This window comes from Phyllostomus discolor, chromosome 2, assembly GCF_004126475.2.
Source record: "Phyllostomus discolor isolate MPI-MPIP mPhyDis1 chromosome 2, mPhyDis1.pri.v3, whole genome shotgun sequence".
NCBI lineage: Eukaryota > Metazoa > Chordata > Mammalia > Chiroptera > Phyllostomidae > Phyllostomus > Phyllostomus discolor.
The window spans coordinates 115,771,386-115,784,252 of NC_040904.2; the positions used below are offsets into that span (position 1 = coordinate 115,771,386).

General features: G+C 39.3%; 1 protein-coding gene across 8 annotated transcripts in view; it reads left to right on the top strand.

The window, feature by feature from the left end:
- FRY (FRY microtubule binding protein) overlaps window positions 1-12,867 on the top strand; it is a 406,572-nt gene that overhangs the window by 361,886 nt on the left and 31,819 nt on the right. Inside the window, exon 60 of one of the 8 annotated variants that reach the window (XM_036018387.1) lies at window positions 2,202-2,543. The exons of the other annotated variants lie outside the window; for them this stretch is intronic. Coding sequence (XP_035874280.1) covers window positions 2,202-2,291 — 90 coding nt within the window. The 3' untranslated portion in view covers window positions 2,292-2,543. Of the gene's footprint in view, window positions 1-2,201; window positions 2,544-12,867 lie in introns of those variants that run through there. 8 annotated transcript variants of the gene reach the window in all.

Consider the following 12,867-nt stretch of genomic DNA (forward strand, 5'->3'; position numbering starts at 1 on the left):
ACCCTTGCTGGCTTTCACATCCACATGCTATACAGACTCCTCTTTCTGGGTCTGGAGCCCAGGGCTGAGAGGCTTCATGTGGGGTTGGGCCTCTCTCTTTTTAGTGGGGCCTCTGCAGCCAAGATATTCCTCATGATCTTAACCACCACCCATGGGTGTAGGACCTGTTTGTTGCACCCCTCCTCCCAGTTTCAACATGGCTCCTTCTTTATACCTCAGTTATAGAAATTAAGGCGGTTCTCAGCCATGGTTGTTCTATAATTTAGTAGTTATTTTAATGTGGTCATGGGAGGAGGTGAGCACAGTGTTTACCTATATCCACCATTTTGATCAGAAGTCCTTAGTCCCTCTGTTTTCTTCTTTTTAGAGCTTATTTATTCATTTAACAGAGTTGTATATGACAACTCTGTTAGCATTATTATAAAAGTTTGAGAATACAAAAGTGGAAAGAATAACTAATATTTTTCAAGCACTGTGCATATATAATCTCATTTGACCTTTTACAAGCCTTTAAAGGTTTTCTCCAATTTTGAAGACAAGAGAACTGTAGCTGAAAGGCTGACTATAAAGTCCATTTTATTTCCCTTTGTCTATATTTTCTCTAACTTAGTTTTGGAGGCAGAACATACACAGGAAAAAGCTAGGGAATAATTTTTATCCCATGTCTAAATGTCTAATATGGTTTTAGGAATCTGCATAAAACACCCAGGAATGATAAGAGTGGTGCTTATTAGGAAAAGATCAACAAAAGATTAAGTGCTGAGTCTGCTGTTTCCAATGTTTTTTTGCAAAACCAAGCAGGCTTTCATCTCATTGTTAGTATAAGCTCATTGCTCCAGAATATCCCTGAGTGGCTCATGGACACACTGGTGACCAGAGAACTCTCACAGTGAACAAATATCCTGAAGCAGATGTTTTCAGTCCTTTGTATGTGATAATTCTGAGGTCTGGAGTTGGTCTGAAAGGCAAACTATACCCCACCTAAAGAGAGAGGTTGGCTTTTCTAGTAAGTCAGTCAAGACTGGGTGGTTTGTTTAGACCACCTGAATACTTGATTAAATTATCTGTTCTTATTAGTAGACCCTGGAAGTAGTTTGGCCATAGAGTATGCAGCTTAAGGCATTCACTCTCTAATTCCACCTTCTTAACTGAACAATTGCTGAACTTGAAGTATGGCTAGGCATAGTGTGGTGTGTAAAAATTAGGAAGACTTAGTCCCCATCTCAGTAACACTCACACAAGGCTGAAATTGACTATAGAGCAAATTGGGGTAAGTCTTTACATACTAAAGGTGTGCCTTGAGAATAAATTATGGCATCATTCCATTTAAAAAATGATCTTTTGACCAGAATTGGCAGAGATACTATTTTGCTTTATAGAGCTACCATTTGGCTTCTAACCCAAAACAAAATCTGACTAATGTTTGACCTCAGATCATTGCTTACTCTCAAGTGATTCCAATTTTTCTCTTGTAGTCAGTTTCTCCATCTTCTGGAATTATTTGATCTGCCAACTATTCTGAGAAACCTTTGCATGGGGACAAGTGAAATGGAATAGGAAGTGAAGTTATAACTTAAAGACTTTCTGTAATCTGGATGTAAATCACAAAGTAAACATGCCAATAATTATTGCACATATGTATCCTATTGCAGAGAAATGCATACTTTATGAAAGGGTTAGTACCTACCTTACTAAACCCAGCAAAGTATATTCTCAAATAGTTAGAGCTATCAGCCTGCCAGAAATGGTGACAGCACACTAGCAAGCATACAGAGTCTTCCTAACCCAATCCCTACCCACTCTGCTGTGGACTTTGCCAGAAGCTAATTTTTATTTATTCCTAACAGATGACATAAGTGAGAGATTGCTTTAGAATTGTTTGTGGAAGAGAATACAGATTTTGTCTGGGTGTTGAATATTTGCTTTTTGATTTCTCTTCTATTTTTAATAAGAAATTGTAAACATTAAATTAATGAAAAGAATTTACATTGGTGGCCTGCAAGCTGTAACCATTTCACAGACGTGTTTTATTATTATATTTGCACAATGTTTTTTAATTGACCTAATGTTTAAAAATTAAAACTGTTTACACATACACAATGTATCTGGTGTCTCTGAAAAGGAAGAGCTAGGAACGCTGGGCCTGCCTTCCTAGTGGTAGCAATGGATTTGAGCTGATTGCTGTGGTCTGCTCTCCACAGTTTCTACTACAATTTGAGTTCCTAACTCTGAAGACAAGAGCCTTGGGCTGTTATTTCCCTTATAATAGAAAAATGTGCCTCTGTACCTAAGGTTCAAAACAGGGAAGTGAAAGCTAGAGACAGCTGTGCCAAGAAGAATACCACCTATTATCACCCATTGAGAGAGTGTTACCTTTTGTCTCTCTGAGAAACACCTCTAATGTATGTGAGACTCAAGTGTCTGCCTGCTATCCATGCTCACTTGGGGGGGTGTTAGGAAATTTTCAACATGTGTACAGAATGGTGTTTCTAAAAAAGTGTCTTTAAAGAGTGTTTCTAATACTTGGAAAGTCTTTTAATTATAGTTTCCAAAAAGTATTATATTAGTTTCAGGTATACAGCATAGTGATTCAACATTTATATATCTTATGACGTGCTCACCCACTTAGAAGACTAAGTCTAGAATCTTCTGTCACCATGCAAGTTATCATGCTGTTATTGATTATATACCTCTTCACCATTGTCATGCATCACTCCACCCCCACCCCTGCCCTGGCAACCATCAGTTTGGTCTTTGTTTCTATGACAGTTTTTTGCTTGTTTTGTTTGTTTATTTGTTTTGATTTTTTTAATGCCACATATAAGTAAAATCATGTGTTAAAATCATGTGATATTTGTCATTCCTTTTTATTGATGAGAATTGTTCCTCGGGAGTTCTGGCCAAGATGGAAGCGTAGGTGGAATCCCTTAGCTTCCTTGTACAACCAAATGGAGGATAACAACAAGAAATGCCAAAAAATCAAACTGCATGGAACTCTGACAAGCAAGGAATTAAAAAAGCAGTCAAACAAAACAACCAGACTAGCAAGACGGTGGGCAAATGGAGAGAAACCACAGTAAGGCAGCAGGCTGCACAGGAGGGTCTGACTTAAGGAGAAACTGAGACTCAGAGCTGGCTGTGGACTACAGTAGTGGGAGAAACTCCCAGTCTCACACAAGAGTTCATTGGAAAGTGGGCTGGAGATGAGCAGGGGAAGTGCATTGTTCCCTCTCTGGCCCCTCCCCCACAAGCAGGGCCTGTGGCACAGCAAAGAGGGTTGCCCCCCTCAGGTAAATACCTAAGGCCCTACCCCCTTACAACTTAACAGGGGCTCCAAACAAAGAAATAGCGCCAAAGTGAAAGAACAAAGCAAAGTTTCAGAAAGGGAGCTAAGCAATGAGGATATAGTCAACCCATCTGATGGAGAATTTAAAGTCCTGGTAATCAAAATGCTCAGAACTGATTGAGCTTGGTCAAAAAATGAAAGATATCCAAAAAGAAATAAAGCAAAAATATTCAGGGAACCAACAGTGACAGGAAGGAAACCAGGACTCAAAACAGTAATTTAGAACAAAAGGAAGAAATAAACTTCCAACTGGAACAGAATGAAGAAACAAGAATTTTTAAAAGTGAAGAGAGACTTAGGAACCTCTGGGACAACTTGAAACATTCCAATACCCGAATTATAGGGATGGCAGAAGGAGAAGAACAGCAGCAAGAAATTGAAAACTTATTTCAACAAATAATGAAGGAAAACTTCCCCAATCTGGTGAAGGAAATAGACTTCCAGGAAGTCCAGGAATCCCAGAGAGTCCCAAAGAAGTTGATCCCAAAGAGCAACACACCAAGGCACATCATCATTAAGTTACCCAAGATCACACATAAGAAGAAAATCTTAAAAACAGCAAGAGAAAAGGAGACAGTTACCTACAAAGGAGTGCCCATAAGGCTATCAGCTGATTTCTCAAAACAAACCTTACAGGCAAGAAGAGGCTGGATAGAAGTACTTGTAATCATGAAAGGCAAGGGCCCACATCCAAGATTACTCTATCCAGCAAAGCTATCCTCTAGAATGGAAGGGCAGATAAAGCACTTCCCAGATAAGGTCAAGTTAAAGGTGTTCATCATCACCAAGCCATTATTATATGAAATGGTAAGGGGACTTATCTAAGAAAATGAAGATCTAAAATATGAACAGTAAAATGACAACAAACTCACAACTATCAACAAATGAACCAAAAAAAATAAAAGAAAGAAAAACAATGAAAACAAAAACTAAACAGCCAGAACAGGAACAGAACCAGAGAAATGGACATCACATGGAGGGTTTTTAGTGGGGAGGGGGTAGGGAGAAATAGGGGAAAAGGAACAGGGAAGAAGAAGCATAATTGGTAGGCATTAAATAGACAGGGAAAGGTAAAAAATGGTATAGGAAACAGAGAACTCAAAGAACTTACATGTACGACCCATGTACATGAACTAAGGGTGGGGGAATGCTGGAGGGTTGAAGGGTGCAGAGTGGAAGCGGGAAAGGGGGGAAAATTGGGAAAACTGTAATATCATAACCAATAAAATATACTTTAAAAATTGTTCCAGTCTATATATATGTGTGTGTGTATATATGTATATATCATGTCTTTTTTACCCACTCATTTATCAGTGAACACCTTCCATAGCTTGGCTGCTGTAAATAATGCTGCAGTGAACATGGAGTGCATCTAATTTTTCAAATAAGTTTATTCATTTTCTTTAGATAAGTGCCCAGAAGTAGAACTGCTGGGTTATATGGTAGTACTATTTCTAGTTTTGAGAGGGACCTTCATATTGTTTTTTATAAGTACTATACCAATTTGCAGTCCAAACAACATTTCATAGGGTTCCCCTTTTTCCCCATCCTCCCCAACACTTTGTTGATTTATTTATGATAGCCATTCTGACATGTGAGATGATATGTCGCTGTGATTGTTTTTAAATTTAAATTATTTTATTGTTGTTCAATTACAGTTGTCTGTATTTTCTCCCCACCCCTCCCCCCCAGCCCCTCCAAACCCACCTCCCTCCCTTGTTTCCACCCTCCCCCTTGGTTTTGTCCATGTGTCCTTTATAGTAGTTCCTAAAAACCCTTCTCCCCACTGTGCCCTCCCCCTCCCCTCTAGCTATTGTTAGATTGTTCTTAATTTCAGTGACTCTGATTATATTTTGTTTGCTTTTTTCTTTTGTTGATTATGTTCCAGTTAAAGGTGAGATCATATGGTATTTGTCCCTTACCACCTGGCTTATTTTGCTATGGTTTTGATCTCCATTTCCCTGATGATTAGTGATATTGAGCATCTTTTTATATGTCTATTGACCCTTTTTACCTAAGCCCCCAAAACAAGAAAGTGAAGTCAAATAAAGGAAAATAGATGGCCATTATCTTTGGAGACATGTCTCTTCATGTTTTATGTCCATTTCTTGATTGAATTGGGGGGGGGGGTTGTTACCAGGTTGTATGAATTCCTCACATATTTTGTTTTAGGGGGATTTTTGAAAATTTATTGATTGGTTTTAGAGACAGAGAGGAAGGAGAGAGAGGGAGAGAGACAGAGACAGAGAGAGAGAGAGAGAGAGAGAGAGAGAGAGAGAGAACATTGATTTGTTGTTCCATCCCTCTGTGCATTCATTGGTTGATTCTTGTATGTGCCCTGACCACAGATCAAACCTACAACCTTGGCATGTAGGAGCAATGCTCTAACCAACTGAGCTCCCCAGCCAGGGCAAGTTTTTTGATTTTTAATTTTTTATTATTTTTTCAATTATTGTTGACATTCACTATCATACTAGACTCAGGTATACAGCATTGTGGTTAGACACTTATAGGTGCTTATAACTTAGTAGGTGCTTCCCCATGATAAGTTTAGTACCCACCTATCACCATACATAATTATTACAATATTATTGACTGTATTCCCTAAACTGTACTTTACATCCTCATGACTATTTCTGTAACTGACAATTTGCATTTCTTTATCCCTTCCCCTTATTTACCCATCTTCCCAACCTCTTTCCTATCTTGAAACCATCAGTTCATTCTCCGTATCTATGAGTTTCTCTTTTTTTGTTGTTCCTTTAGTTAGGTTTTTAGATTTCACACACAAGTGAAATCCTGTGGTATTTGTCTTTGTCTGACTTATTTCACTTAGCATAGTACCCTCTTGGTCCATCCATGTTGTCACAAATGATAAGATTTCATTCTTTTAGGGCCCAGTAGTATTCCATTGTATATATTTACCACTCTTTATTCATTAATCTTTTAGTGGACACTTAGGTTACTTCTGTGTTTTGGCTATTATAGATAATGCTGAAATGAACATGGAGATGCATATATCTTTTCAAATTAGTATATTGGGTTTCTGAAGATAAATACCAAGGAGCGGAATTGCTGGGTCATGTGGTCATTCTATGCTTAACCTTTTGAGGAAATTTCATACTGTCTTCCATAGAGACTGCAGTAATTTGCAATCCCACCAAGAGTGTACAAGGGTTCCCTTTTCTTCATATCCTTACCACCACTTTTTGTTTGTAGATGTATTGTTAATAGCCATTCTGAGAGGTGTGAGGTGATATCTCATTGTGGTTTTGATCTGCATTCCCTGATGATTTTTGATGTTGAACATCTTTTCATGTCTGTTGAACATCTGTATGTCATCTTTGCAGAAATGTCTCTCAGCCTTCAACCCATTCTTTGATCAAATTATTTCTTTGTTTTGAATTGTGTAATTCCCTCATGTCTTGGATATGAATTATTTAATGGATATCTCATTTACAAATAAATTCTCCCATTCAGTAAGTTGTGCCTTCACTTTGTTGATGGTCACCTTTGCTGTGCAGAAGCTTTTTTGTTTAATAAACATTTGTTTATTTATTTGTTTCTTTTGCTCAAGGGAGCATACACAAAAGGAGATTACTAATGTTGCAGATGGAGACAGGGTCCAAGTTTTGTTGGTCACAAACAAAGAATTAAATGGGCTACACCAGCAAAGATAAACAAAGAAGCAAAGCAAGTGAGGTTTATTAAGCCCAAGATAGGGGAGCAAGCCATTGCTGACCAGAGAATGGCCCCCTTCTGCCTAAAGGGTACAGGCTTTATTGAATCCCCTAATTCTCCTTGATTGTCCACATGAGTAGGAAATTACAATGTTAATTTAGAATAATCAGGCAAAGGTGCAACTAAAGCTGTGGCGCACAAGCATGGCTCTTTGCCAGGTGTCACAAGGTGATTCTCTGAAATCAGGATGCTGACTGATGACAGCTGCAGTATCTCAGGACTTTCTCATTCTTCTTCTATCTCCTGCCTCAACTTCCCCCTGAGAGACATAGTTCTCAAAAATTCCTTTTTGTGGTTGCTGAGGGAGGATGATCGATATTCTATAAGGGACAATAGACCTGCCTGCTGAGAACCACAAAATTCTCACCCTATTTTGTCTAGAGGTTGAAGAGGAATCCCTGAGACAGGTATGGATGCTGTGTGCTGGAAAGTATCAGCATCAGTTCCTTAAGGGATTGGTTGAAAATCCTGGAACATCATCATCTTGATGTGGAACTGTTCAAGACTAGAAGATACAAATTTGAAGATGCATGAGTCAAAGATTAGAATTAAGATGATGATTATATTAAGTCCTAACAGAGGTAGAAACCAAGTTACTGAGGGAATATGTCCCTTAATAGTATCCCAGATAGTTTCAGGGTTCCTGGTATATGATTATTGTAGCCATGCTGCTTGCTGTAATAGTTTGTTATATTTGTAGCAGAAACCCCACCCTCCTGGGTCAGTAAGTAATCAAGAGTTACTGACCCAAAAGGGAATACCAAAAGTTCAGATTGTTAATAATATTAAATGAGCAAAGAGGTTTCATATTGAAACTTAACTATTACTTGTCTTTAAGGTGTCATGTTCTTGAACAGGAGTTTGAGGTCTTCTTAGCATTCATAGGGGTAGGTGGAGTCTGGATTCTTCTGCTGGTCCAGGGGAAGATCTGAGTCAATAAGGGCTGGTTTTACTCTTGAAACATGGACCTAACTATCTATCCCTAACAGCTTCACAGCCTCAGGGGTACTTAGGACAACCTGATAGGGTCCCTTTCATTTAGGGCTAAGTTCATCCCTCTTTCCAAGTTTTGAGGAGTACCCAATCCCCCAGAGATACAGTGGCCTGGAATTCTTCCTTGGGAGCAGGTAATACCTTATTTCCATACTCCTGTAGTACTTTTTAGCTCTCTTAAGTTTATTATATACTTAACTGCTTGATAGGTATCATATATCAGATCTAGAGTTAAGAAAGGACTACCATATAGCATCTCAAATGGACTGAGTCTAGTACTTGCATTAGAGGAGCCCCTGATTCTCATGAGTGCTATAGTTATTTAACCCAGTTCTCAGAAGTTTCCTGACAGAGCTTTGCCAATGCTTTTTTCAAGGTCTGATTTGCCTGCTCTACCTTCCCAGAGGACTGAGGTCTCCAAGCTGAGTGGAGGTAATATTTTATGCCTAGCACCTCAGAGATTGACTGAATGACCTTAGATGTAAAGGATGGCCTGTTATCACATTGTAAGGAGCATAGGAGACCAAATCAGGGTATTCTTTCCTTTAGGAGAGCTTTTGCTACTTCTTTGGCTTTCTTCATCCTTGTCAGAAAAGCCTCAATCCATTCAGTGAACCTATTTATCAGGACTAATAAGCATTTATATCTTCTACAAGCAGGCATTTTGGTAAAATCAATCTGCCAGTCTTCTTCCCAATTAGGCCCCTCTTACTGAATGGGCTCCACAGTGGGTGAGCGATGACTTTTAGCCTGGGTTGTTATAGGCACCTATGAATAATTTATGAACCATTGTTGTAGCATTTCTTCCTGTGTAGAAGGAGTCATGCAAAGCCTTTAAGAATTTCCACTGGGAGGCCAAGGGAAAGAAGAGTTTTTGGCCAATATATATCCAAGGTCTTTCATGGGTCTATCCAAGCCCCTTTCTCTGAAATCTGCCCGTCTGTTTCTCTTGGAGATAGGGGACATATCTTCCTGGTGACCTTTGCAATGCATTACTGCCACTTGCTCAAGGAGCTTAACTACTTTTAGTAGATATAGGATTTCCGGCTCATGTTTAATGGAGGGATTCCTCACAGTAAGGACCCCCCTTTCTCTCCATCTGGCAGCATGAGCATGCAGGAACAAGGAAGGCATATTTGGAATCTATAGATATTAATCCTTTTTCCTTGTCCTAGAATGAGAGCTTGGGTAAGGACCATAATTTTAGCCTTTTGGGCTGAGGTCAAGGGTGGATGGAAGGGGTTGTATCTCAATGGTGTCATGTAAACTACTGCATACCCTGCCTTTCACTGCCCATTCTGTACAAAGGGGCCTCCATCAGTGAACCACTCTTCATCAGGGTTATCTGAGGGTTGGTCTAGCAAGTCAGTGCTGCTGGAATAGGTAAGATAATAACCTCTAAGCAAGAATAAATCAAGTCTGGAGATGATTCTGTAGGCATTAAGGAGGCTGAATTTAAGGTATTGCAGGTTTTTATAGTTACTTCAGGATTGTCCAGGAGAATGGTTTGATATCTGATCAGTCTATTTCCTGTGAGCCAGACATACCTTTTCATTTCTAATACTCCTTATACCTGATGTGGATATAAGACCTCTAACTTCTGCCCACAGTGAACTTAGCAGCTTCCTTGGTTAATATGGCTGTGGCTGCAACTGCTCATAGTCATGGAAGCTGCCCAGTTGCAACATTGTCTAGCTTTTTGGAGAAATATACAAACAGTTGAGGTTCATTTTCTAGTCATTGGACTAAGACCCCTTAAGGCTATTCCCTGCTTCTCTGCTCTGTATGAAGGGAAAGGCTTGTTTAAATCAGGGATGCCTAGGGCTCGGGCCTCAACTGGGGCCTGCTGATTTTTTTAAAAGCTTGATGATGTTCCTTCCCCTATATAATTGTTTCAGTGTCTGGTCCCTTAGTGGCTTCATATGAAGGCTTTGCAATTAGTCCAAAGCTTGGAATCAAAATTCTGCAAAATCTAGCCATTTCTAAGAAAGAGCAGAGTTGTTATTTGCTAGTGGGTGGTATTAGCTAAGTGATTGCTTTTATTCTTTCTTCTGACAGTTGTCCAGATCCTGGGGTTAGAATATATCCTAGTTTATTTTTAGCTAGTAATGTGGGCCTTTTTCTTAGAGAATCAATATCCCCAGTGTCCAAGGAAGTTCAGAGTTTGGATAGTGTTACAATCTAAAGCTTTCTCCAAGGAGATGCAGACTAGGATATTCACCTACATAGTATAAAATGGCTCCCTCTTGTAATTATAATTCCTGTAGATCTTTTTCTGATGCTCTGACAAACAGATGAGGGCCATCTCTAAATCCTTGCAGTAGTACCATCCAGGTGTATTGCTGATGGGTCATTGTTTTGGAGTCCGTCCACTCAAATGCAAACAAGTATTAGAAATCTGGGTGGACAATGATACAAAAGAAGACTGTTTTTTAACCCTAAAACTGTATACCACTGAACTGTAGTCCAGTACTTGAGTGAGTATGGTGTAAGGGCTGGCTACAAGGGGTTGTAGGGGACAACAGCCTCATTAACTAGACTTCAATCCTGGACCAGTCTGTACTTCCCTGTCGGTTTAATAACGGGGACAATTGGAGTATTGCAGAGGGATTGACAGGATATTAGCATCCCACATATTGCAGATTTCTCCATGATAGGCTATAGAAACCCTAGGGCAGGGGTGCCAAACTCATTTTCACCGGGGGCCACATCAGCCTCATGGTTGCCTTCAAAGGGCTGAATGTAATTTCAACTCCTTAACAGTTAAGGAGTAGTTACATTTATACAGTCCTAAAATTATTTTGGCCCTTTGAAGGCAACCACAAGGCTGATGTGCACCTCCCCCCGAACCCCCCCTCACAGCCTGTGAAAATGAATTTGACACCCCTGTCCTAGGGCCTTCCATTTGATAGGATACTGGTTCCTATGGGGTAGGCTGTCCAACGCTTTAAGCAAATTTGAGCTGATTGGGCAGTGTAGGCTTTTCCAGGAACTCCAGAGTCACAGACTAGGGGGTCTACTTTTTGTAAAAATTTTTCTGGGATGCCATTTTCTAATTAACTTTCATTGGCTAGCATAATTCTAAACATCTCAGCTGGGACATCCTAAAGCTTTATTTTTTTTTAATTTAATCTTTATTGTATTTTTTGCTCATTACCATTTAGTCCCTTTATATGCCCCACCCCCTAGCAATCACCACACTGTTGTCCATTTCCATGAGTCCTTGTTAATTTTTGCTCAACCCCACCACCCTCTAACTACCCCAAAACTAGCTGTCATCTGTTCTCCATCTATGACTCTCTGTTTTGCTTCTTAGTTAAGTTTGTTCATTAGAGTCCACATATGAGTGAAGTTATTATGATATTTTTCTGTCTCAGACTGGCTTATTTCACTTAATATAATGTTTTCCAGATCCATCCATACTGTTGCAAAGGGTAAAATTTTCTTTTTTACAGCTGAGTAGAACTCCATTGTATAAATGTCCCATAGTTGTCTTAGCCACTCACCTATTGGTGGACACTTGGCCTGCTTCCATATCTTGGTGATTGTAAATAACACTGCAATGAACATAGGGGTGCTTATGTTCTTCCGAATTAGTGTCTTGTGTTCCTTCAGATATATTCCCAGAAGTGGGATCACAAGGTCAAAAGGCAAATCCATTTTTAATTTTTTGAGGTATCTCTACACTGCTCTCCACAGTGGCTGCACCAGTCTGCATTCTCACCAACATTGCAAAAGTGCTCCCCTTTCTCCACATCCTCGCCAGCACTTGTTGTTTGTTGATTTATTGATGACAACCATTCCAACAGGTGTGAGATGGTATCTCATTGTGGTTTTAATTTGCATTTCTCTGATTAGTGACATTGAGCATCTTTTTATATGCCTATTGGCCATCTGTATGTCCTCTTTGGAGAAGGGTCTCTTCAGCTCTTTTGCCCATTTTTTAAATTGTGATCTTTGTTTTTTCTGGTGTTGAGTTTTGTAAGTACATTATAAATTTTGAATATTAACCTATTATTAGCTGTAGCAGCAAATATTTTATCCCATTCTGTGCATTGTCTTTTTATTTTGTTGATGATTTCCTTTGCTGTGCAAAAACTCTTTAATTTGATGAAGTCCCATTTGGGTTTTTTTTGTTTGTTTGTTTCCCTTGCCTGGTGGGGCAGGGGGTGGTGGTTATCCAATAAAAAATTTCTACAAGCAATGTCCGAGATTTTGCTGCCTATGTTTTCTTCTAGGATTTTTATGGTTTGGGGTCTAACATTTAAGTCTTTGGTCCATTTTGAAGTTATTCTTGTGTGTGGTGTAAGAAGGTGGTCCAGTTTCATTTTTTGCATATATCTGTCCAACTTCCCAGCACCATCTATTGAATAAACTATCTTTAGCCCATTGTATGTGCTTGCTTCCTCTGTCAAATACTAATTTACTATAAAGGAGTGGGTTAATCTCTGGGCCCTCTATTCTGTTCCATTGATCTATGTGTCTGTTTTTATGCCAATACCAGGCTGTTGTAATTACTATGACCTTGTAGTACAGTTTTAATATTAGGTAGCATGATTCCTCCTACTTTGTTCTTCTTTCTCAGGATTGCTGTTGCTATGCAGGGCCTTTTCTGGTTCCATATAAATTTTTGAAATATTTGTTCTAGTGAAATATGTTAGAATGTCATTGTTGACCCCTAGAGGGGCTGCATCCCCCAGAACAAAGAACTGGATTGCAATATAGTACCATGAAGCATTGAACATAAGGAACCTCTGACCATTTGCCTAACCTTCTACTAAACAGGT